The sequence below is a fragment of the Rattus rattus genome, chromosome 5 (genome assembly GCF_011064425.1).
Source record: "Rattus rattus isolate New Zealand chromosome 5, Rrattus_CSIRO_v1, whole genome shotgun sequence".
NCBI classification, from domain to species: domain Eukaryota; kingdom Metazoa; phylum Chordata; class Mammalia; order Rodentia; family Muridae; genus Rattus; species Rattus rattus.
The window spans coordinates 155312934-155337765 of record NC_046158.1 but is presented as its reverse complement, the minus strand read 5'-3'; the positions used below and the strand labels follow the sequence as shown (position 1 = coordinate 155337765).

Here is a 24832-nt window from a genome sequence, read left to right as displayed (position 1 = left end):
ATCCTTGCTGCTGGTGTGGTTTGTGACGAGAAAGCCAAGACAACTGGCCCCACCCCTGTGTCGACATCCTTCTGTCATCTCTCAGAAGATCTGACACTGACTTTCTGCTTACCATCTCCCATCAGGGTACCACTACCTCCACAGGGGAAGAACTGAAAGGCCAGCCTCACCAGAGATCTCGACATCTATGTCTGAGGTGAGCTCCTCTTTGGGCCATAGCCCCTGCCCAGAAGTTCTGGCAAGTCCAGCTGCCTCGTCCAGAGACAGATCCAGCAGCAGAAATTCCAGGGTGACCACACACTGCTAGCCTCACAATGATTACACACTGCTGGTCCACATGGTGAACACACACACACACACACACACACACACACACACACACACACACACACACACACACACACACTACTATACTACTGGTCCACCCGGTACCATACAGTGCTGGTCCACCCGGTACCATTCAGTGCTGATCCACACGGTGACCACACATTACTGGCCTACACGGTGACCGCTGATTGCCACCACACAATGACCAAGCACTGCTAGCCGCTCGGCCTACTCTGAGGTTTTATCTCACAGAATCCCAGGATCAGAGGGAAGTTGGCTCTGGACCACATCCGGCTTCTGGCTCTCACTGCCAAGCCATCCCTGAGCCAGCGACAGACCCTGAACAGCCAAGGACTTAATATCAGATGTCACCAAGCTCAAGACTGTGTTTTTAGTCCCCTGCGACTGGCTTACTTGTTCTTGACACACCTCTGTGACAGTCAATGTTGCCAGGTCCCTCAGGCAGTGTGAATATGTCATTACTCTGGAGGGATCACATGACACGATGTTGATCATGACCCGGGCATCGTGAGGCTCTCTGGAATCCGAATACTGATAAGTCCGACGAGCTATGTGCTAAGTAACAACAAGGCAGGATGTGGTGTGTGTGGTCCTGTGCATGTATGTGTGCACATGTGTATATGTGTTCAGATACAGCCTACGGAGTGCACATGTGCTTTCACCGTGCATGTGTGCTCTGTGTTCATATGTGTTGTCTGTGGCAGGTGTGCTCACTGTGGTTACGCGGTGAGACTGTTGGACAGACAGACATTCACTATCCAGTCAGGAATGGAGGTTTGAAAGAGACACTCGATCCCTCCATTTGGCTGACAATGGTCCCTAAGGAATTGGAATTCCCCCAGGGATCTCATGCTGGGAGGAGGAGGTGGCTGAAGCCTGTGCCAGCAGCACTGGAAACAACTTGTGAGACTACCTCGCTGGAGAGACAACCGTGGCCCGGTGCGGCCACACCCTGGTGGCTTTGCCATGTCTGCTTCTGCCTTTTGTTTAAACCTAAACTTCACACCATGACTTGAGGACTCACTGGGAGTCTCTGTTCTCCCCACTGAATAAATCTGGTTTTCTCTATTCATTTGTCACTTGAACTAGCCTAACTGAGGACAGGTTGATGAGCCTGGCCTGTTAGAGATTCTGTTACCACCACTAGGGTGGACGCTTTGCCAGAGGCAGGCGAACGTGATGTGGGTCCTGCCACTCTGAGCCCCTCACTGCCCTGTGGGGTGGGGACTGGGGTCGCTGTTCACTGCTAAGGAGAGCTCAAGCCTGAGAAAGGACCCACATCTGCTGTGATTTACAACCATACTTCATCATCCTCACTATAGCAAACCTGCCCCGGAAAGGCCCAGGGACCCCCCAGTCCCCCCACCACTGCAGCCCTGCAAGGCCTGCACCGGTGCCCATAGTTCATCAGTCCTGCAGTCCAGTCCTGGGCTGTGCACAGAGCTCCTGCCCATAAACACACTCAGAAAGAAGCTACCGGTCCCAAAATAGTCCTGGTGGCAGGACCTGTTGCTAAGAAACGCTGGGTGGGGCGGGGCAGTGTGGGGGGCGGGGCTCATGCCCCATCCACTGTCACTGGGTCAGCTGCCTCCTCAGGCCAACCCTTGTCTCTGTTATTGCTCTTCTCCTCTTAGAACTGCAGGGGGAACATAGAGCTGTGCACATTCTATACGTGAACCTCTATGAAAGGGACCTGACACAGACGTCCACAGAAACACAGACGTCCACAGAAACACGCACATGCATGTTCACCGTGGGAGCACATGTGTGCATGCCAGGGAATGTGCGTGCAAACACACGGAGACCAGGCAGACTTCCCCTGTGTTCGCTCCCCTGAGAGCCTCCTGACACCCGTGTCAATTAGAGCACAGCACTAATGTAATATGTCTCTTATAAAACACCAAGTGCCAGGATATGAGAGTCCTTAGGTCATTGAAGAAAACATCAAGTCCATGGGTGCAGGATGAGGGAAGGAAGCCATTCAAAGAATGAGGAGGGTCTGCACCAGAAATGCACAGGACCCCGTTCCTAAACACGGAGGTTATTGGAGACAGTCCCAGACATGAAGGGGGCAGAGTGGGAAAAGGTCACCTCTCCTCATAGCAGTTGTCTGACAGTGCTGCCAACAAGATCCCAGCATACTGCCAGCCCACGTGAGGGATGCTAGCATGGCATGGCGGAGAGGTAAGGGACAGAGCCAGGGGACGCATGATGTGTATTTGTTAACCTTGGAGCACAGCTCACACTCCTGGCTGCCTGCAGGGTCTCTCCTACCAGCTCTGTTCTGAGGCCGAGTGCTCTGTCTGCCTGACTGTCAGAGGCAAGCTCCAGGGAGAGTGTGCACTTATGTTCACTTGCAGGTGCGAGTGTGCGGTGCACGGCTTTCCAAGAAGACGGCAGATTTCATTACTGCGCATTGAGTCCTTGCTTCTACTAAGGGTTCTGGGTGTGTCTGGGGACATCGTGGTCAGGTTTTCCCTCCCTCTCTTTTCGTGGCTCCTGAGTTGCCTTGGCAATAAAGTCTGGCCTCAGTGTGACAGGCTCCGTGAGAGCAGTCGACCACTAGGGGGCACCCACGGCCGCATGTTGCTCCCACTAGCCTGGGAGAAGGTGCAGCTGAGCCAGAAGCCATAACCCGCAGCCAGAAAAGCTGTCCCCACCCCTATCCCCACACCCACAGCCATTACGGGGGAAAGACGGGGTGCTGTGATCCCCCCCAGCGGTCGGTCTCACACTGATCCCTGCTGGTCTTCTGAGCTCCTGACCTGGGAAGGTGCAGCAGTTAAGCGCTGTCAGAGTCCTGGGTCACTGCTGCTTTGGAAGGGGCAGCACTTCACCCAGTGGGCTGCACCAGCCTTTACATGTATTTCATGAGGCACATTTAAAACAATGCAAAAGATTCTGCCCCGTGGGAGTTCTGGGGAGAAAGGGCCCCGCCTTCAGAGCTAAACCTGTGGCCCTTGTCCCTGCAGCCTGAGACACCTGGTTTTGCTCATAGACAAGGACTAGTTCCCTGAAGATTCCCAGGTCCTCTCCCTGGGACAGCCTGGCTATGTCCCTGTCAGTCCAGCCCTGGTACATGCATACATGCAAGAGGGAAGAAAAGGGCATTTGCATCCAAGCCCCTTATCTCCCTTGCTGCCCTCCAACCCCCTGCCTCTGGTCCCTTCCTTGAGCCCCCTGCACCCTGGGGCCTGGTACCCACTGCTCCTGGAGTTACCTAGTGACTCCATCTCCAACATGTAGGACCAGGTACTTCCCCACCTTCTTCTCTGTAAAAAGTTATAGTTGGCTGGGGAGGCTTATCAGTGCATGGCCCCTAGAGCGTTTAATTTAAGCACTGCTGATAGCAGAGAACTCCTGAACGTGCCCAGGTGTGGCCCGGTGGGGGGGGGGTGCAGATCGCTAGCCCTGCATGCAGGAGTCATCTCCTGGATTCCATGTTCAGTTCGGGACAAAATTACCTCTCATGTACTCCTGTGCAACTAAATGCAAAACCAACCTGGGCCCCTAACTCATAAGCAACATCCCTCAGACCTCCTGTCACTCAACCCCTACGAAGTGGTCTCCAAGTGCCCCATGTGTGTCCTTCCTTACCATTCTTGATTCAGTCACTATGATTTGTATTTGTAGCCCCCCCCCCAATGCCTGTGTCCCACAGGATCTGTGTTGGGGGAGGACCGTGTCTCAGTAGCTGGTGTATCTGTCAACTGATCCAGACCCTGGTACCTTGTGGGTACGCCATAGTCATTTGCAGCATCTGTTAGTACCTGAAGGTTCAGCTATCTAGATTGGAGACTGATTTGGGCCATTCTAGTCCCTGGCCCAGTCCCTCTGCAAGATTAAAAGGGTGGAGTGTGGGAGGCAGGCTGGGCCGAAGCCAGTCTTCCACCTGTTTCCATGTCCCTGAACTAAGAATGGATCTCATATCTTTAAATGGTTGGGAAGGAAACCAAGAGAAAGATAATAGTTCGTGATTCATGAAAAAGATTGAAAATTCAAATCTTTGCACCCATAAATGAAGCTTCTTGGCACACAGTCATGCCTGCTCAGTGTGTGTTTCTCTGCGGCTGTTTCTGCCTCAGACGAGCAGAGGTGGGTGACCACAGCATATTTCATGCCCGCTGTGATCAGCTGTCCCCCCCGCAACACTGGCAGGAATTTAAGTCCTAAAGTGATAGGTTAATGGCATTTTGAAGATAGAAACTTAACCCAATAGTAGGTGACTGGGAAATGGTTGGGAGGTTCTGTGAGGTCGTGTGAATGGAGCCTAGGAGAAACCCTGGGACTGAGGCAGATTTGCTCATGCACAGTTTTAGACACTTAGCATTGGCTCACAAATGTTGTGTGCTACCTTGGCACTCTGCTGGCAAGAAGGCTGTTTTAGGGACTTATCACCACAACCAAATGCCCAGTGAGAAACTCTTTACGGGAACAGACTATGTAAGTTACCATTCATCATGTTAGGAAAGGCATGGGTGTGTGTGATTGCTCTGGAGGTTTGAGATGGCTTGCTTCCACCTTTGAGGGTCAACAAACAGAGAGACCTGGCTAGAAGCAGGACCAAGCTGTACACCTCAGGACCCACACCTAAATGACCCACTTTCCAAAATATTACCTGCTGCGTAAGTCCCCGCCCCGCCCCTTGACACTGTGTTCAGACACCTGACTCTACAGAGTCATCTCAGCTCTGATCCATAACAAAAGCCACTGTCAGAAGAGGGCATTCTAGGACCACACCCTGGAATCTCCAAACTGTGAGCTAAACAGACTTCTTTTCTTTATAAAGTTATCCTGCCTCTGGTATTGCATTATAGTAATGAAAGGCAAGCACAACTCCAAGTCCTAAAATAGGATAGGAAGGTTAGCTCGAGTCCTCCTAAGCCTCTGTTCCTCTGTAAGCTGGGAGGTCAGTGATATGGTCTTGAAGACACTCCATCTCAGTCCCACTGGCCTGGCCGTAGCTGTGCACGCACAGAGGACTCTGGTCTGACTTCACCCACCTGACACACACATGGGGTTTAATAAGGCCCGTGGCATTCCTCCTAGAAGTTTCATTTTTCCACTATTCAAACTAGAACCTTATGGATGGCAAAAATCTCACTTCCTCCCCTTTATTAATCGAATATAACATTTTAAAAGTACACAGTTGTTTTTATTTCCCCTACCCAAGATCTAAATGGAAAAACCTGGGGCTGCAGAGACAGAATTGTCAATGAAGGTCCTGTCCTGCCAGCCCAGATCCTCACAAAGAGATGGGCACGGTGCATCAGGGAGGCAGAGATGAGGGGAATCTAGGGCGCTCGCTGTCCAGCCAGCCCAGCTGAATCCACGAGAGACTCTGTCTCATAAAAGGCTCAGGGAGCAAGGCACCGAAAGCCAACCTCCGACATTTGAGCATGTGCAGAGACATGTATGTGCATCCTCATGCAGGACACAGTCACCACACACACACAACTCTGGGTACTTTGAGGACCCATTCCAAATTAAAACCACTTCACATTCCCGCTCAGCAGTGACATTCTCCCAACCCCTGGGGAGTCAGAGTGGAGCTTGCAACACCTTCAGGCCATGGGCCATGGGCCATGGGGCAGGGGTTTCTTATATGTGACACACAGCGCTGAAGGCATAACCACTCACCATGGCTGGTTGCCCCCTGAACCTAGTATCATCACAGTAATGGATGCCAAAACTCAGGAAGGGAGGTAACATGAAGAGTTAGGGCACAGTTGGGCTGTGGGCTTCAGCCACATCAGAAAAGACTCATTTATTTCCTGGGTCCCCTTTCCTGGTCCTTGGGCCAAATCACAGACACCAGCGAAAGAGGAGACAGGAGTTTGATGCACACACACAAGCACTGCAGATCTCCTCACTAAGGATGGCCCAGAGAGATTTTAGAAGAAGAAGGGATTGTGAGTTTCCCCCACTACCACCACCAGCGGAGACTTATAGACCCAGAGAGTCACAAAGTATAGAGGGCAGGGGTCAGGATCTGATGGGACCCCAACATGGTCAGAGTATTCTGGACTTAAGTGTGGTGGTTTCCATTACCTGTGCTGAGGACATTGACCAACTTGAGCACACAGACATGGTCCTGTAACACAGCTTGGATGGAACCCGCAACACTGGGAGACCCATGTTTGCATGGGGCTTCTCCTTGAGTGCTACAGCTGTGGGTGGATCCCACATTCATGTCTGCAAACATTGGCACTCAAAGGTAAGGCATGTGGAAAGCCCTGCGTGATAGTCAGAAATGTTAGCCAGTCAGAGATGTCAGCCACGTGACTGTCACAGGTACGGTCACCATTTGTTCAAAATATGGATCTAATGTGTGAGTGTAAAGGAAACTTACACTTAAATTAAAAGCCATGGCTGCCACTTAGAGACAGACGACAAACTGTTTGAGGAACTCCTTCCACGCATGCCCGGCTGGATGGTCACTAGACATGGCCATGGAGGAGGGGGGCTCTGCTACCTCAGCTCCTGACTGAGGCCATTGGTCTACCCCTGGAGGCTACCCTGGAGAACACTCCTCTACCACAGGACGTCCCTTCCTTCCTCTAATGGATTTCTTGAGTTTTGATAGGGTCCACCATGGGCCTCATGTCACAGTCCCCGTGGGCTTCACTCAGGTCTGCCACCCTCCCAGGGACCCTCTTACCTTGCTCCATCATCTCTAGCAGCCCCTGCTTGATCAGCTCCTCCCGGCCTTGCCTACCGGCCATCTTCTTCTCCAGTGCTGCAGGATACAGAAGCACCTAATTAAGTCACAGCCCAAAGCAGCACAGGCCCATCGCGCCACTGTCACGCGCGCTTGGGTGAACAGGAAGAGACAGGGAGATAGCAGATGTCTGAGGCTGGGGACCTGTCCACTGCCAGAGCCTGGGGTGCAACGATTCCGACTTTTCTACCTAAGTGATCTGCTAAGCATTGTCCAAGACTCTGGCCATAGGAAAGCGGCTTCAGGACCGTGTCTGAGAGGTCACTTCTGCAAGGAACATTCGTGACACCTTCCTTGACTCCGGCTCCTTGATCATGTTCACCTCTACCCCTCTGTGACAGATGAGGAAGCACCCTCATTGCAACCCCAGAGCTCAGGGTACGCTTCTTTTGCTAGTGCTAGCTTTCACTGACAGCACATCTCTCCTCAGGAAACATCTTCCAGCCAACCCAGAATAAGAGCATTCAAAGGACCCACCACCAGAGGCACTCTGGTTAACCCTCTTCTGACTGTTCCTGGGATGTTCCCAGAAGGCACACTAGGACACAGGACAGACCTGCCCTGACTCAGGTCCAACCAATGACCCACAGCCAGAGGGACAGAAGATGAAACATAGCTTGCAAATTCTTTCCTTTCTTATCCTGAAATAATTCTCCTTGTGGCCTCCCACCCCAAGGCCAAAGCCACCAGCCCTGAAGCCTCACCCACCTTCTTCTCCAGACTCTACCAACCAGGAGCATGTGCATGCACATGTGCGCGCGCACACACACACACACACACGCACACATACACACACCCCTTCCCTGTGTCCACAGATGAACCTCAAATACAAAACCCAAAAGTAGCTTCTCAGATCTTGATACTCGCTTTAAGAGCCCAGGGTAGAGCCTGCTGGTGAGTGGGGTCCCAAAGCCACTGGTTGTGTGGAACACTCTGACAGGTGGTTAAGAACTCAGCTGGCCCACCTGTCAGAGCTCGGACACAAGGGCTCACAATGGGACACAAGCCCACAAGGGCGGACAATGCCAATGGTGTGTTCTAAAGTGTTCCCGAGCGTGGATGTCAAGCCATGTCCTGAGTTCCAGGCTGGGAGTACCTGGAGGAAAACCCCATCTGTCCCCATCCTTGCAGGGGCTGGGATGATAAAGCCTTCCACACTTTAAACCCAATCTCACATTGACTAAGCACCTACTGTGTGCACTGCGTATTGGCAGAGCTTTGAGCAGGACAGGTCTGGTCTCTCCTTGTGACCAGCAGACCTGGGTGGCAGAGAGGACAAATCTGTCAGGTGGAAGTGTGAAACAGAACCAGGGAAGGGAGCCTATTGGGGTCACCTGCATGAAAGACAGACAGGGATACAGGATGCTTCCGGAACAAGATAACTTTCAGCCAAGTTCCTTTCTGTAGCCTCAACTTCCAAACTGATTTCCAAGTAGCATGGGGTGGAGGAGGGGACAATGAGGGTGGATTGGAGGACAGGCTGGATGGGAGGGGGGGTTGGTCTTGGGGGGAGGGAGAAGACAGTCTTGTGGGGAGAGAAGGGGAGAGGGTCTGAGGCATTCAGGTTAATCCTCCTTTGATCATCTCTGGGCAGGCTGAAACATAGGACATGGCCTGCTCAGCCTCAGGTCTGACTGATGACCCAGAGTCAGCTAAAGGCAGGAGACCCGTTTGCTCTTTAAAGCTTAAAAGTCTCTGCTTCGTGTCATCTTAATGTCAGGACTAGACATGTTGAAACCCGAAGCAGAGACAGGCTGATGGGGAGGGGGAGGCAGGCTGAGAGGTGAGGGAGAGGCAGGCTGAGGGGGAGGGGAGGCAGACTGAGGGGGGGGAGGCAGGCTGAGAGGTGGGAGGGAGAGACAGGCTGAGGGGGGGCAGGGAGAGGCAGGCTGAGGGGAGGGAGAGACAGGCTGAGGGGGAGGGAGAGGCAGGCTGAGGGGGAGGGGGCAGGCAGGCTGAGAGGGAGGGAGAGACAGGCTGAGGGGGAGGGGAGAGGCAGGCTGAGGGGAGGGGGAGAGACAGGCTGAGGGGAGGGGGGAGGCAGACTGAGGGAGAGGCAGGTGGGGAGGGAGACAGGCTGAGGGGGAGGGGAGGCAGGCTGAGGGGGGAGACAGGAGGGAGGGGGAGGCAGGCTGAGAGATGGGAGGGAGAGGCAGGCTGAGAGGGATGGAGAGGCAGGCTGAGGGGGAGGGGGAGGCAGACTGAGAGGTGGGAGGGAGAGACAGGCTGAGGTGGGAGGGAGAGGCAGGCTGAGGTGGGAGGGAGAGACAGGCTGAGGGGGAGGGGAGGCAGGCTGATGGGGGAGGGGAGGCTAAGAATAAGGCTGTGGGATTCCAGTGCTGTTTACCAATTTCCAAATGCCTAAGTTAGGAACCCAAGGTGTCACCCTGAGGGTCTTCGAGCCCTTCCAGAGTCCCCAGAGCAGCTGACAACTCCAGCCAGGATCAGTGCTGCAGAACCTTGGGGCCCAGAGCCACTCATGCCATCGTGTCCATTTTCCTGCTCCATGCACCTAAAGGCAGAGGTCACCTGCCCCAGCCCCTGGCTTCCTGTGCACTGTCGCCCTCTGCAGGACCCTGGGGATGGAGCACAGTTTTCTATCTACTTCCTGCCTGGCACACTTGAGATACTGGGGAATTCTTAAACAGTTCATCCTGTTTTCATTCTTGTCAAGAATAATTTGTCAATCAACTTCTTGAGTGATTAAAATAATTTGGTAAGTTGCATACACAAGAGTGAATGCTGAGCCCTCTGCTGCTGGTGTCCCTTGCCCCTCCCCCAGGCTGGGTGCAAGTGAGTGCCTGGGCTTTTGTCTCCACCATCCCCCCAGCCCCAGGTACGTGGCTCTTCAGAGCTGAGCAGGAAGCTTGGGCCCCTGGGACCCCAGAGGCAATGGCTTGAGACAGGCACTTGCCAGGCACGTCCCTGGGGGCTGGGACTAACTCCACGTGTACAGCAACCTCACTAATTGCTTACAGCTGCAGCTAATAGGCAAGGGGCTCAGGGGGAGGGCCCTGAGGCCCAGGCTTCCTGGCTTCTGGGGTTGGTGGCTCAGGTCCCTGAGCTTGGAAAGAGCTCAGGGTTGGTGGCCAGTGTTCAAGATCAACCCTCCCTGCCCTGGGTGAGCAGCCTCCTCTCTGAATCATTTTTCTCCCTCCAAGAAGGGGTTCCCTGCTCAGCGCACCTAATGCTGTGGCCTCTCATTTGGCCATTCCATCATGGACTCTATGCCACAGTGTAGCTTTAGGGTGTAGTTTATATGGTCGATGCTGGTGAGGCAGAGGCAATTAGACAACACAGTGCAACCCCACTTCCCACTGAGCCGGAACCGGCTGGGTATAAGGCTGCAGCACAAGTGAGTGGGGAACCTCTGGATCCTTGGGTGGGAGGTGGTGGGGGGACACATCATGACCCTTAATACCACAGGCGGATCCTAAGAGCAGGGAGCACCATAACCAGGCCCCTGCTTTGTTTGAATGGGAGGGTCAGGGCCATGGCTCGGTCACTGGTGAGCTGAAGACTTCTGCAGTGTGTGATGTGTGAGCAAGAATAGCAGCCCTCGAGGCTGGAGAGATGGCTCAACGGCTAAGAGCACTGCTGTTCTTCCAGAGGACCTGGGATCGGTTTTCAGCGCCCACTTTGGCAGCTGACAACTGTTTGTAGCTCTAGTTACTGGGGATATGATCCCCTTCTCTGGCATCTGCAGGCACCAGGCACAGCATGGTACACGAATCCACACACACACATGCACATGCATACACATGCACATGCACCTGCACATACGTGTGACATGTTGTGTGGCATGTTGTTTGTCGTGTTGTGTAACGTAGTGTGTGCCATGTTGTGTGCTGTGTTGTGTGGCGTGTTGTGTGCTGTGTTGTGTGGCATGTTGTGTGCTGTGTTGTATGATGTGTTGTGTGGAGTGTTGTGTGGCGTGTTGTATGATGTGTTGGCGTGTTGTGTGGCGTGTTGTGTGCTGTGTTGTATGCCGTGTTGTGTGGAGTGTTGTGTGATGTGTTGTGTGGCATGGGGACCCCGCCTGTGCCACCCTCGTCTCACTGGGGCCTCACCTGACGTTGTCTGCTTCAGCTTCTCGTTTTTCTTTTTCCTCCATTTCCAGGGTTTGAAGATCCTGCCCAGGGTGGCCAGCTTGCTGTTCCTCCGCACAGGGGGCGTTCGAATTCCTGAGACCAGAGGCTCGGAGCGTGCTGGGGGAGTTTGGTCCATCTCATCTGCAAAGTGAGAACAGGGGATGATTTCAGGCTCCTGGGGACCTTGGTGACCATCTTACCTTAAGGGACCTCTTAATGCATACAGCTTAGGGAATTGTCAAGGCTGTAGTCCCTCCCTGGGCTTCCTTCTGACAGAATGCACACAGGAGGCAGCTTATCTGTGCAGTTGATCACTTGCCTTTCCCACCTCCTAACCATGGTGGTCTAAAGGCTGGCTGATTGCATGATGAACTAGCTCCCCTCTGCCACAGGACCTTTGTACATGCTGTGCCTACTGCCCATGCTCTGTCTACTGCCCATGCTCTGCCTACTGCCCATGCTGCGTTCCTTTCCAGTGTTCCTCTACCTTAGCAAGGGATGGCCAAATATTGTCATCTAAGTGTTGGGCTGTACCCATAGCTATCCTGAGAGGCATGCCTCGTGTGGACTGTGGATTAAATGCAGACATTGGATGTTAATGTACTCTGATAAGAATCACCCCTCCCGCCCCAGGAAGTTTTTACTCTGTTCCTGCAGAGACTGGCCTGAGCCCTTGGCTTAAGCACTGTGCACACAGGCATCAAGGAACCACAAAGTCCCCCCAATCTCCTTCCCCTAGTCATCAGCCACCCCAGAGCAGAGTACAGACCAGGTCCAGCTGCAGACCACACCCAGTTCTGCCCGTCAGATCACCACAGGGAACAGCTGCAGAGCAAACCTGAGCCATGAATAGACGAAGGGATGAATCTTTGCTCTTGGTCCCTCCTGGCTGGTGACTTAAGACAAGTGCACACAGTGGAGGGTGTACATTAGATGTTCCAAGAAGCTCCAGGCAGTGCAGTGTGTCGTGCTAGAGACAGCATCCTGCAGGTTAGCCTGTTTCCTGCGGTCAGGGTCTGGGCAAGGTGTTCCTAGACTCTTGGTCTCCTATTCAAGGACCTGACATGAAAGCCAACTGGTATTTGCAAAAGTAGTGAGGGAGCTTTACTTAAAGCAGAGGGATGCAAGGGAGCAGCAGGTCCCATGAGTCAAGGACCCAATAACATATTGTCTTGGGTTCCTTCTGTGAATTTGAGAGAAGGAAGGACTGGTTACTGAGAAGCACATGAGTGCCCTTCTCTGTTCTGACAAATTAGGTCATATAGCCATTTCTCCACTGTGCACGTCCCTTCTCATAACGCATCAGATTTTTATTGCACGCATGTCTAATTATGCGTAGGCATGAGATGATAAATAGGGTGCTTTCTCTATGTCCTCACTTTTGAGGGCACACTTTGCCTCACTGTGAGGGTGCCTCCAAATCCCTTCAGGTTGGATCATTCTTTCTAGTCTCAGACCTGGACGTAAGAGAATGACTGTCTTTAAGCTTGGTAGTTGTCAAGGGAGCGAAAGCATCCCTCCTTTAGAGAGGAGGGTGTGTGTGACCCGATACAGGGCTTTGAGGGGGCTCAGATTGCTAGGAACACTGTTTGTAAAGGGTGTGCGTGGTTAGTTCAGGCAGGTGGCAGAGCTGGGCTGCCAAATGTGTTACTAGAAGAGGGCTGTGCATAACCCAAATAAGTGGCCCTCCAGGTTACTCATTTAATTTGATGCTTGCCTGCCTCAGATCCAAGGGGAACTGGTTCCTCCTCTCCCCAGGCAGGGTACAGATATAGTTGAGGTTCAAGTGAATTCATGTGCCCACAGGAAGACAGACTCAAGGAGAACCAGTGGGTCAAAACCACCATGTAAGTGGGTATGAAAATCTACAGAGGCAGAGGCAGAGGCAGGAGGATTAAACCAGGCTGGGCTACATTAAGAGTTTCAGGCCAACCTGGGCTAAATTAGGAGTTCCAGGCCAGGCCTACATATATGTGGGTTATAAAAGGGAGACCTGTCTCAAAAACCTTGAAAAAAAAATATATATATGCAAAATCATGCCATACATGCTACTTCTGTGTACAGGACAGTGTACAGGCCCAAGCTGGTGTGTACAAAGGATGCATTTGTAGAGAATCAAATGCTGGTTGTGGGGTCTGGGCAGAGAGAGAGAGACACACCCCATAGGACATTTCAGAGCCTCTGACAATTGTGGCTTTGTTAGAAGTTTTCTTCAGATGGAAAACAAAACTCAATGAACATGAAAGGACTTTGGAGACGATCAGATCCAGAGTGATACCATAGCCATCTGCTCACCCTGGATCCCCATGCAGCTGTCACAGCTTAAACAAGAGTCCAAGCACCACCCTGGAGGACCCTCCCCAGGCAGAGATGTTGTCACTTCCAGCAGTGACAAAGACCTGAGTCCCAGCCACTTTCTTGGATTCAAGCTTCCCCTGTCTCTTGGGAAGACGTTACAAGCCTGACTCTAGATGCTGGACGCTGACCCAAGCCCTGACACCATGTCCATGACCACACCGATACCCTGGTCCTTCCACAGCCAGGGTTCCATTCGCCACCAGGGAAGGGCTGAGACTCTCGGTCTAAACAGACCCCAGAGTCCTACAAGGCCTGCATAGTCTGGCAAAGCAGAGGGCTGGGTGTGAGGATAAGGCTCTGGGAGGTGGTGAGAGGGGGCGGCAGGGGAGAGGGGGAGCAGCCTTCAGAATTCCATGGGTCAAAATTCCCCCCAGAAAGCTTTCAGTCAAAGCTTCTACAGCCCACCAGCCCCCTTCTACCACAGAGTGGTCCATTGTAACCCATCTGCAAAGCAGGTGCTGCAACCTCAGATGGGAAGGGACAGCCTGTGGCAGGTGCTGCAACTGTAGACAGGACTAGTATGTGGTAGCACCCAGAGGTGCTCTGTCGAAGGCCAGCTTCAACTGAGGAGGGCTGAGCATGGAGTCAGCAATTGATCCCCTAGCAGACTTTTCTCTGTCTGCGAGTGTGGCCTGGGATGGGACAGGCCAGCACATTGCAGCTCCTGCAGGTTCTCAGAGCAGTGACTTCACATGCCTTACTCAGGATGAGCCTAGGGCTGCTCCTCCCTGCCACCTCCCTGCAGCTACTACTGACTAATAAGTAAGAGGCTCCCGAGATGCTATTCCCCAGTGCAGTGTCACAGGTGGACCGAACACCGGGCAAACAGTGGGGAACAGAACATATCCGGGACAGGGGCAGCTCAAAGATGCCCGTCAGGCTTGGACCTCCTGTTGTTGCCTCCCCACGGCCGCCCAGTGCATGCAGGATACAGACGGGATCTCCTTCCCCACGGCAATCTATCCCATGATCCTCCTTTCCTTTCCTTCCTCTGCCTACTGGTGCCAGATGGGTATGGAACTGCCAGTCCGTTGGTCACAGCAACATTCTTGGCACAACAGGACATGGGATGGGAATAGGCCAAGTCTCCTAAACCTCCAGCTCACGTGATAGGGACGTCAACAAACGCATTTGAAGGCACAGTATCCTGCTTCCTCTGTACCTGTAACCTCCACCAGAGGTACACACTGTGGAAGGAGAGTGGAGTCTCAGAGGGAATCTGGGGGAAGGGGAGTCAGGGTGGGGATATGTTACTAGAAGGATCTAATAACAGGATGTGTTGCTAGAAGAGAGCTGTGCATAACCCAAATAAGTGGCCCTCCAGGTTACTCATTTAATTTGATGCTTGCCTGCCTCAGATCCATGGGGAACTGGTTCTTCCTCTCCCCAGGCAGGGTACAGATATAGTTGAGGTTCAAGTGAATTCATGTGCCCACAGGAAGACAGACTCAAGGAGAACCAGTGGGTCAAACCCACCATGTAAGTGGGTACGAAAATCTACAGAGGCAGAGGCAGGAGGATTAAACCAGGCTGGGCTACATTAAGAGTAGATTAAACCACAAGTCAGTCGAAATATTCCATTGATGACCCAAACCACTAGGACCCTGGCCAATTGGCCAGCATCTCACCCCAAGAGGCTTGCACTAGGCTTCTACCTGTGTTCTGTGAGCCTCAGACATAGGAAGCCTTGACTTCCGGCTCAGCTCCAGCGCCAGTGTTCCCTGGCTGGGGAAGACAAATGACCAATGTAGTCTGTGCTCTCCCTCGTCCCTACATGGCCACCACCCAGCCTTCACGGTACTATACACTCATGGCTGGCACAACCGCTAAGACGAGGAGACCAGAGGCAACCCTGGCCTCCATCCTGGCTCTGATGCTTACTAGTAGAACAAAGTGCTGGTCATTCTCCTCGCATCTTTACGCCCTCTCTAATCTCTGGTCTGTCATGGTGAGTAGGGATCTCCGTCCTTGCTATGACCTGTGACTCGCTTCAACATGGAGAGAGGAGGAGTAGGCGGGAGGGCCAGCTTCTTCTCCTTCTCCCTTAGCCACCTCCTCTTTCTTCTCCTCTGCCTCACCCATGTCTTCTTCCTCCTCTAACATTCTCATCACCATCATCAATACTGTCACTGGCTGGCTAGCTCATTTACCTTCCACCTCTAACCCTCCCTCCATGGCCAGCATGCGGGTAGGGGAGGGCATCCAGGGTCTCTGACACACTCATCCCCACTGCAGAGAGGAAAGCAAGGGACACTTTGGCTACTAATCAGACTACATTCCTCCCCTCACTGAAGAACTCATTCATTCATTCATTCATTCATTCATTCATTCACTCACTCACTCACTCACCCACTCAACCATTCTGCAAATATGCACTGTGCACCAGCTGTGCATCAGGGATTTGCCTCATCGACGGAGTACAAAGAGGAAGGGAAGGTACAGACCTGCCTTCCTGGGGTTGTGGTGACAGAGAATAGAGAGATTTAGTAGGGACGAATGGTCTTCACCTATAGAAGATGGTCCACGACATCCTCCATCTGCCTTCATCCCATCCATCCCCTCCCATGAGTGCCACATCACGTGCTTATTCACGTGTGCTTGCAAGATCATGGAGGCCTCCACTCTTCTCACCCTCATCCCCTCCCTACAGGAAGCTCCGGGAGGACAGGGTTCCGATCGGGGAGGGGAGGCCAGTCCTCGGGATTCAGGGAACGGTAAGCACACTACATGCGAGATGGGGACCAGGGAGACCCTGATTCAGAGTCCGGGCTGCATGCTGGCCCTGCTAGCAGGACATATTGGAAAGGCTGGTGCAGAGCCGGGCTGCTAAACATCAGAGAAAGTGGATATTCCTGCGGAATGGACTGTGCAGGTCGGAAGGTGTCTCAAAGGAGGGCTGGCGGAGGGTGAGAAGCAGGGCTCCGTGAGGCACTTGACCCTAATCAACGATTCAGCGGGGAGCTACTGCAGCATGTTCTGCTCAGAAACCCCATAATGTGCCATCCAGTGACTCACATAGGACAGGGTAGTTGTTCCTCGTGGCCTCACACCATCAGGGAATTAAAGAGCTTTATGGGAGAGGGTTGACCCAAGCTTGCAAATATCTGAAAGCTATGTACTTGGGCCCCTTGCTTCTTCCCACTCTGAGTGTCTCAAACCCAGGGCCGGCGGGGAGACCAGGAGCAGAAAAGTCACCATGCATGTCTTTTATGCATGTTTCAAACTGTCATCTCAAGCAGAGGTAGGTGGGGCATAGGGGGGCTTCACTGAACAGGAGAGAGAGCCTTGCTACCTGAGCAGGTGCAGCAGCCCACCAGATGCCCACCTCCACCCCAGTGACTGTGCTGATACACTGGGCAGAAGCCTTGTCCCATCTTGGTAAATACTTAGGAGCATGCGTGCGTCTACAGAGGGAGGGGACAGGTGAGCATCCAGTTGTCTGTTGTCTTCTCTTGAGTTCTCTCTGGAGCCTCTCCCTGGAGTAACGGATACCACCTTCAGCTGGCAGAGAGACTCTGGGAGGTGCAAAGGTCTCATTAGTGGGTCCCATTAGCAGGTCTCTGGGTAACACAGCAGTGCTAACTGCTGGGCTGCCTCTACCACCTCTGAGGCATTAGCAGCTAATTTCTGTAACACCAGCTTCCACATTTAGTGGCTGCCTCCCACGTGCCCCTGTCTTAACCTTGAGGCTTCCTTCCTGAGGTCCCCATGGAAAGACCATGCTACTCTGAAGACTTGCTCATGCACACAGGTACATGTCTAGCTTCCTAAACACCTCGAGCCCCACCTGCCCCACCTCAGGATCAAGGTGACCCATGCACAGTGCCCATGGAGGCAAGAGTTCAAAGCAATTCTAGATCAACACCTGGCTGGCTTCACTGAACTTCAGAGCTGGTTTCCTTGCCTACCACATGGAGATCCTGATTCCAAGCCCTTATTCCTAGTGCCCTTGGCCTCCGAGTTCCTGTCCCCTCCCTCACCCATTGCCCTGCGAGTTATTCTGCAACACTCAAGGCTGCTTGAATGAACACTAGCTCAGCCAGAGATCCCAGGATACACAGCTGCAAAGGTTGGAGCCAGGACCATCCTAGTCCACCACTCTGATACCCAAGCATCGTGACAATAGGCACTTCTGCTTCTCCCTAGCAGCCTCATCCTCTCTTTCCTTCTCCACCAAGACAAAGTTTCTTCTAAATTCAGTGGGAAGAGACCCTACCTTCCTGGGGGAATAAAGTCAGACACTTGGGACCCAGTGGCCTCAAGGTGACCGGGGACCACGGACACCAGAGCACAGTGGAAGATGACTTTCTACTTACGACTTTATTCATTCACTCATGGACTCATTAATCAAGGGTCTGAAGAGAGCCAATGTGTGTCAGGACAGCTCAGGCTTCCAGACAGTGACAAGTGCCACCATTCTTCTTTCTCTGGGTACGCATATCCACGAGCGAATAACAGGTCAGATGAGGAAGTCCATAGTAACTGAGGAACGTGACCTCGAACTCTGCATTCTGTACAGAGTCCTTCCCTATCCCATAATCCCACAGATTATACCAAAGGAACATCACAATGGGACGAAGCACAGTGCCAGGTCTGAGTGTTCTGAAGCGATGCTGGGCACCATCCCTATGAGAGAGCTTGCTAACCACAAGGAAAACCATGGGGAGCTAAGACAGAGCCCCTGCAGAGGGGACTCTGAGAAAGTGCTGCAAAGGCTGCTGTAGGTGGTGTAGGTGGTGAGGCAGCTTTGCACTCAGGCACTGGAGTTGTGATGAGAGGAGGGGTAAAGGGTGCAGATTAACAAAGTCTGGCTTTCCTAGGGGTGCAGAGTGGGGATAGAGTCAGGTCAAATGCTGGAGAGCCCAGATGTAGCACAGAAGTACCATGGCATCAGTTCATGATCACTGTCCACACACAAGTACATACCAAACCATCACTTATCAGCAGCAGCATCTCACTGACTGGAAATAAGCAGTTTAATCTCTAATTTAAAAAAATCACACATGTTAACTATTGGTGCGTGAAAAACTGATTTACCAGCAGGGGTCGGTGCACTTGAATTTGAAAGATCGTAGGCTGGAGTTTAGAGAACAGAAGACTCAGCCAAGATTGATAATGTGGCTCTGACAAGTGTCCTGAAAACAACAGAGAGTGACTGAGGGGCCTTGTGTAATAAGATCAGCCTTGAGACCATGGTGGATGTCACAGGCAGACAGATGACTTGAGGCCCGGGACTTTGTCACAGGACATGGTAATGGACACAGAGGACCTGCTATGTGCTAGGCTCTGCCCTGCACTCCTGACATCAACTAGAAGCTTCTATCCCATTCCGACCCCAGCAGGTGGAACACCATTTTCATTCTTGTACCAGTGCTGGAAGAAGAAACTAAGACGTTCTGCAGAAACTGTGCCCCTTGTCTGGCTGTCAGACTTCGAGCCAAAGGACTCCAAGGAAATATGACTCCTTCCCCAAGAGGCTCATGCTGGGAAGAGGAGGAAAAGGTTTGGGAAGCCTGTAGCCAGCCACAGAAACTTCTTTCTCCAAGGATTTCATTTAGTTCTGATGGCTTATCAAGACCCCCTGCAGAAGATACTGGAGCCCAGACAAAGATGGGTCAGTGATGTGGGCGGGACCTGAGACAGTGATGGGTCAGTGATGGGCGGGACCTGAGACAGTGATGGGTCAGTGATGGGCGGGACCTGAGACAGTGATGGGTCAGTGATGGGCGGGACCTGAGATAGATGGGCGGGACCTGAGATAGTGACAGGTCAGTGATGGGCGGGACCTGAGACAATGACTTGTCAGTGATGGGCGGGACCTGAGATAATGACTTGTCAGTGATGGACGGGACCTGAGATAGTGATGGGTCAGTGATGGGTGGGACCTAAGATAGTGACAGGTCAGTGATGGGCAGGACCACACCTTGACCAGGACAGATTAGCCAAGCAGATCACTTGCCCTCTATTTAAAGCTAAATCTCCTATCAGGACTAGGAAGATGGACTTGGGGATCTGTTCCTCTTCCTAGTGTGGACCACCTTGAATAAATCTCTTTTCTCCCTTCTCATTTTACCTTTAATTGTCTCATGGAAGACCGGTGTCCAAACCTGGCTTGTCAGGGCTGCAGTTCCCAGGCTCCAACCCTAACAGCTCCAGAAACAGCTCCACTGTGTATAAGACTCTCCAGGTCATAAACGGTGACTATGTAGTGGATGACAGGAGCCAGAGTCCTCACCCAACCCCTGTACACCTCCCCCTCAGTCTATCACAAACTGCCATCAGAGGGAAAAGGGAGTGGGGAGATGGGTACTTGGGGACAACCACCAATGTGACTTGGAACAAAAACTTGGGAAGCCTCAGGGGCCAAGAGGCCCATTTCCTGTGGTAAGGCATCAGACACAAGGTTTTGTCAGCCATCCCTAAATGCCCAGTGTGCAGGGTAGGAACTTACAAAATCAAGCTTAGAATGTTTTAAATCTCACACGCAGAAGCACCCCCTCTGTGGCCTCCACATCTGGAGAACTGCTGAGTGACTACAACAGCTGGATGGTGTCACACATGCTCAACAGGGGCCAAACTGGGCCAGATCAGTACAACCTTCAGAGGCAGGCTTAGCGCCCCCTACAGGTCTCTCATAATCACACGGCTTAGTATAGAGGCAGGAAGTGGCCAGTGCCGGGGGTAAGGGTTGGCATTTAGGGATGCTAGATGTTTATTTAAAAAGTAGGGACAGTAATACTTTATGCCTTTCTGTTTCTAAAAACAGAAAGTTCCGTCCTCTGGGTGAGCTTATCCGTACACACACCTCGGGTCCCATCATAGCTCACTTTGACAGAAACCCCTCCCTAAGACTTTTTCAGTGTGGAGCAAACAGAGGTTTTTCTATAAGAAAATACACCTCCTAGACCCACACAGCTCCCAGCTCTGCACCACGCTGGAAACTGCAAGTGGTCATAACAGAAAGGTGAATGAGAACAAAGGGAAGAGAACAAGGCTGGGCAAACACTCGGAAGCAGGCGGGACATTCTGTGGTCTGCTGTGACTCCTAGGGCCGCGAATTCCCGAACAACCCAGGCCCCACAAACATCAACCCAGGCCCCACCCACATCAACTCCAGGCTCCACCCATATCAACCCAAGGCCCTGCCCACATCAACCTCAGGCTCCGCCCATATAAAACCGTCCGAAACTCAATACCTCTTTCATTGGCAGGTGCAAGCACAGGGAAGAAAAGACAGAGGTTGGCTCCGTTTAGAAGTGTAACAGCAGCAGTGCACACCTAACATTGCGCATTCCTGGGTGCCCAAGGGGAGGTTGCTGAAAACTTCCGGGTCCTTCTGGTTTTAGCATCTCCAGGAGGCAGAGAGCCGCAGTGCAAAGCAGATAACTGACATTTATGACTGAGCAACAGAACCCAGGCTATCTGACCTGTTCATCGTCAGCAGTATCAACTAGTGTCACCTACTAACTCATGACACTTGTGTTATCTTCAGGGTATCCCAGGTGACCTCACCGAGTGACACTCTCTGAGAAGTTCGGTGGTAGGCAATCCTAGTCAGACTATTTGATCACACACAGGAACAGCTACCTAAGACTGCCGAACACAACGACAGCTGTAAGGCCAGGCTCAGCATACTTGTGTTAAGAAATGACCATTTCTTATTTTGAAAACAAAAGTCTTCCTACTATCTGTACTCCAAGATTATACCAGAAGTTGCTTCCGAAAACCTCTAAACTATCATATTCTCTCAGGTGCCCAAGGCCCTGTACCCAGAAGTAATACTGAAGTTAAGGCAAGAAAATTGGTCACCATTACCACCTCTGACACCGGATGGAAAATGGAGATATCACCCAAGCAGCTTTTCCCAACTCAGATGAATTGTGGGACTGACAGAGCTCTAACCAGAGTGCCATCTGCTCAGGATCAGACCGTGATTCTGCCAATGGTCGCCAGGCCTCCAGGCCTCCAGGCAGATGGCCAGTTCCCCAGGCAAAACAGAATGCAGATCTGTGACTCTGGAGGCCCTGGAGATGCTGGGTGGGGCTTGAAGCATGAGTTTAGACAGGAGGGGATGGGGTTTGGAGGAGGAGGAGGAGGAGGAGGGGAGGAGGAGGAGGAAGAAGGGGGGGGAGGGGAAAGGAGGAGGGGAGGGGAGAGGGAGGAAGAGAAGGGGAGGGGGGAGGAGGAGGGGGGGAAGGGGAGGAAGAGAAGGGGGAGGAGGAGGAGGATGAGGGGGGAGGAAGAAGGGAGGGGAGGGAAAGGAGGAGGGAGGGGGAAGGAGGAAGAGAAGGGGGAAAGGGGAGGAAGAGAAGGGGGGAGAAGGAGGGAGAGAGGGAGAGGAGGAAGAGGGAAGAGGAGGAGGAGGAGGAGGAGGAAGAGGAAGAGGAAGAGGAGGGGCAATTGTTACAACCAGGACTCTGCTGTTTAGATGCTTCTAGATTTTCTCAGAGCAAACTCCCAGACAAGGGCTCAGGCAAGAAGCCGTCTCCATCTTCACAAGGGATAAAAGCAGCTTCTAGAGCCATTCTAAAAATTATGTCTCACAGAATAAGCCGGGTTGGGGGAGAAAGCATGTAGGGAGACCAGGACTCCAGTATAGATCTAAGCAAAAGTCTTACTCAAAATCCGCATGCCCAAACGTTCTAAGACCAGAAAGCAAGATTTGCTCCTTCCATAATGCCAGTGACAGCTGCAGACAAGCAAAGGTTGATTTTAAAAGAGGGCATCCTGGGGCAAGGGAGGCAGCTCGATGAACAGAGTGCTTGCCATGTAAGAGGAACTGATTCGATCCCCAGTACCCACATAAAAAGCCAGCTGGGGCTGTGTAGACCTGCACTCTCTGGCTAGTCAGCCTGGCCTAACTAGCGAGCCCCAGTCAGCTCCCAAAGAACGACATGTGAGCGTGACCTCTGGCCTCTACACATCTGTGGGACTCCACACATTTGTGGGACATGTACCTGAGTGTGTACTTCGTACTTGACTACAAGTGTGACTACATCTGCATACACGTGCACACAGCTATATACACAAAAGCAGGTATCTTGCTTTCTTTAATGTTGGGAGATTCTAAGCCAGAAGGCTTGTGTTCTAAAGGCCCCTTTCTCATGTTGAGGTCAGTGATCGGCAGATGTCTGCTCTAAAGGACAGGAAACAAATGTCAAGGGCTCTGTTGACTACCTAATGGGCAGGCTGTGGGAGCAGAGACTTGGCCAGAGATGATAAGCAAATCAATACGTGTGACTATGTTTTAATAAAACTTTATTGATAAAAACCTAGGTTTGGTCCAGTGTACAACCATTGCTCTGGGTGGGCCCTAAGGAAATGTCTTCAGGAAAAAACTACTATTGGTTCCTTTTATAAAGGCAGGACATAACTGGTTGAAGCTCCAAGTTGGTTTTTTTCCATTCCCCAGAGCCCATGCCTTCATTACTCTTCCCGTGTAGCCTGTGGCTTGGGTCTTTGGCTCTGCCCACCCTGAAAGCAGACCTTTAGCTCAATTTAGAATTCGCTTTTGAATTATAGGTTTATTCATTTTATATCCATCATGGCTACTTGACTATGAGGATCAAGATGAAGTAAAGGCCATAAGGCAGAGCCCAGCGGGGCCCCTCCAGGGCTCCGTAAGTACCACAGGCAAACAAGCCAGGATATATTTTTTTCAGCTTTACGTTCACCCATGGAAACCTGTCCACGTTCATCTCAGAATCTTCCGGGACATAGCCTGTCCCTGAAGGTTTACCAGGTTTTGGCTTTTTCACAAATTCTATAAATGTGGTGAGCACAGGGCTCGCTGTGCTGGGAAGAGACTTCCCCTGCAGGAGCAAAGGACCCCAAGAAGCACATAGAGGCGTGTGTGTGCGCTGCATCCTCCCAGGAACTGATTTTGCTTCCGGCTCCCACCCTGCTGGCCCTGCTTGCCTGGGTGATTGTCACGGAAGCAGCAGAGCGAGACGGAGATGTCCAACAGAACCAGAGCGGCCAGCAACTGTGATGGGGGCCTGTTTAACAGGAACAACTCCTGGTGGCCGTCTGCTGGGTGACCTTGAAGATGACCAGCATTGTGAGGAACGATCCTTCTATGCCCAGAGAGGTCTAGCCCACTAGGCCACTAGGCAAAGACATGGCCAGCCCCCTTCCCCCTCTCCCTAGAGCCAGCTCCTCCAATTCTCATCGCACTGGGGGCTCCATACCCTCAGCTTCCACGGAGACCTGGGTAGGCATGCAGCACCACTAATTTCTCACTTTCTTGGTGCCTGACACTGACTCTTGGCAGCTCTGATCCATCTTATGATGAGACCAACTCTATCTGTGTGCAGTCTGGGGGCAGGCAATGGAGACAGCAAGAGGATACCAGAACAGGATATTCATGGTGTCCATTTCCCTCAAACTGGATTGGTCCCATCAATGCCCACCCTCCACGCCTTCTGCACATATACACATCTGTAGCCCCCCACCTATGAGACTGCATGGTACTACCGTGTCCTCAAACCCTGGAAAGCTCCCATCTCCCATGACCTCACACATTTCCTCAAGGTCCTCCCAGCACTACACCCCAGATTGGCAGCCCTACAAGAAGGCTATTTCCCCATATCCCCAAACAATACTTCCTTCTCCTGGGAGGAGGCAAACACTGTTGGTAACTCCAGCACCCCACACAGGTCCTAAACACTGACCCCAGCACCTCATATAGCAACTGAACCCTAAATGACCACTCCACTCCTCAGCACCCTACATCATACGTCAACTCTGAACACACATGTACATGCATACACACAGACACACAAACACATACATGCACGTGCACACACACACACACACACACACACACACACACACTGCACATACACATCTTGGGAAAGCATGTTATCTCACAGACTTAGTATTGTCCGTTTTCCCATTCATTTTAGTGACCCTGTTTGAAGGAGGCGCCTGACATGTGCTTTAGAAGGAATCAGAGGATGAATTCACGAGCGTTAGGAATCAGGAGAAAGACTGAGGCTGGCTTTGTGATTAGAAAATGATGGGTCTCCTCACCAGGGAAGGTCTTCCAGGAAAGCTAACACAATGGAGAGCCAGCAGGCACTAACCAAGTTCAAACAAAGGCAATCCAAGGCAACAAAATGGCACTGTGAGGTCATGTCACATCTGTGAGCCCACGTGACTGCCACTTAGGGAGCTGGCCCCTGTGGGTGCTGTGACGTTGCTGATGAGCGCTGATGAACTGCCATAGCCTTTAGACTCTGCTTTCAGGTCTTTCGGGCATCTGAAGTGTTGGAATCGCTGGGATGGTGAGTAATTCTATACTGAATTCTTC

At 52.2% G+C, this 24832-nt stretch overlaps 1 protein-coding gene across 1 annotated transcript in view; it reads right to left on the bottom strand.

The window, feature by feature from the left end:
• The window catches only part of Phactr3 (phosphatase and actin regulator 3), a 196398-nt gene that overhangs the window by 67828 nt on the left and 103738 nt on the right, over nt 1-24832 (bottom strand). Inside the window, exons 2-3 of the mRNA XM_032904910.1 lie at nt 11140-11301; nt 7010-7087 (exon numbers count right to left, since the gene is read on the bottom strand). Coding sequence (XP_032760801.1) covers nt 7010-7087; nt 11140-11301 — 240 coding nt within the window. The remainder of the gene's footprint in view (nt 1-7009; nt 7088-11139; nt 11302-24832) is intronic.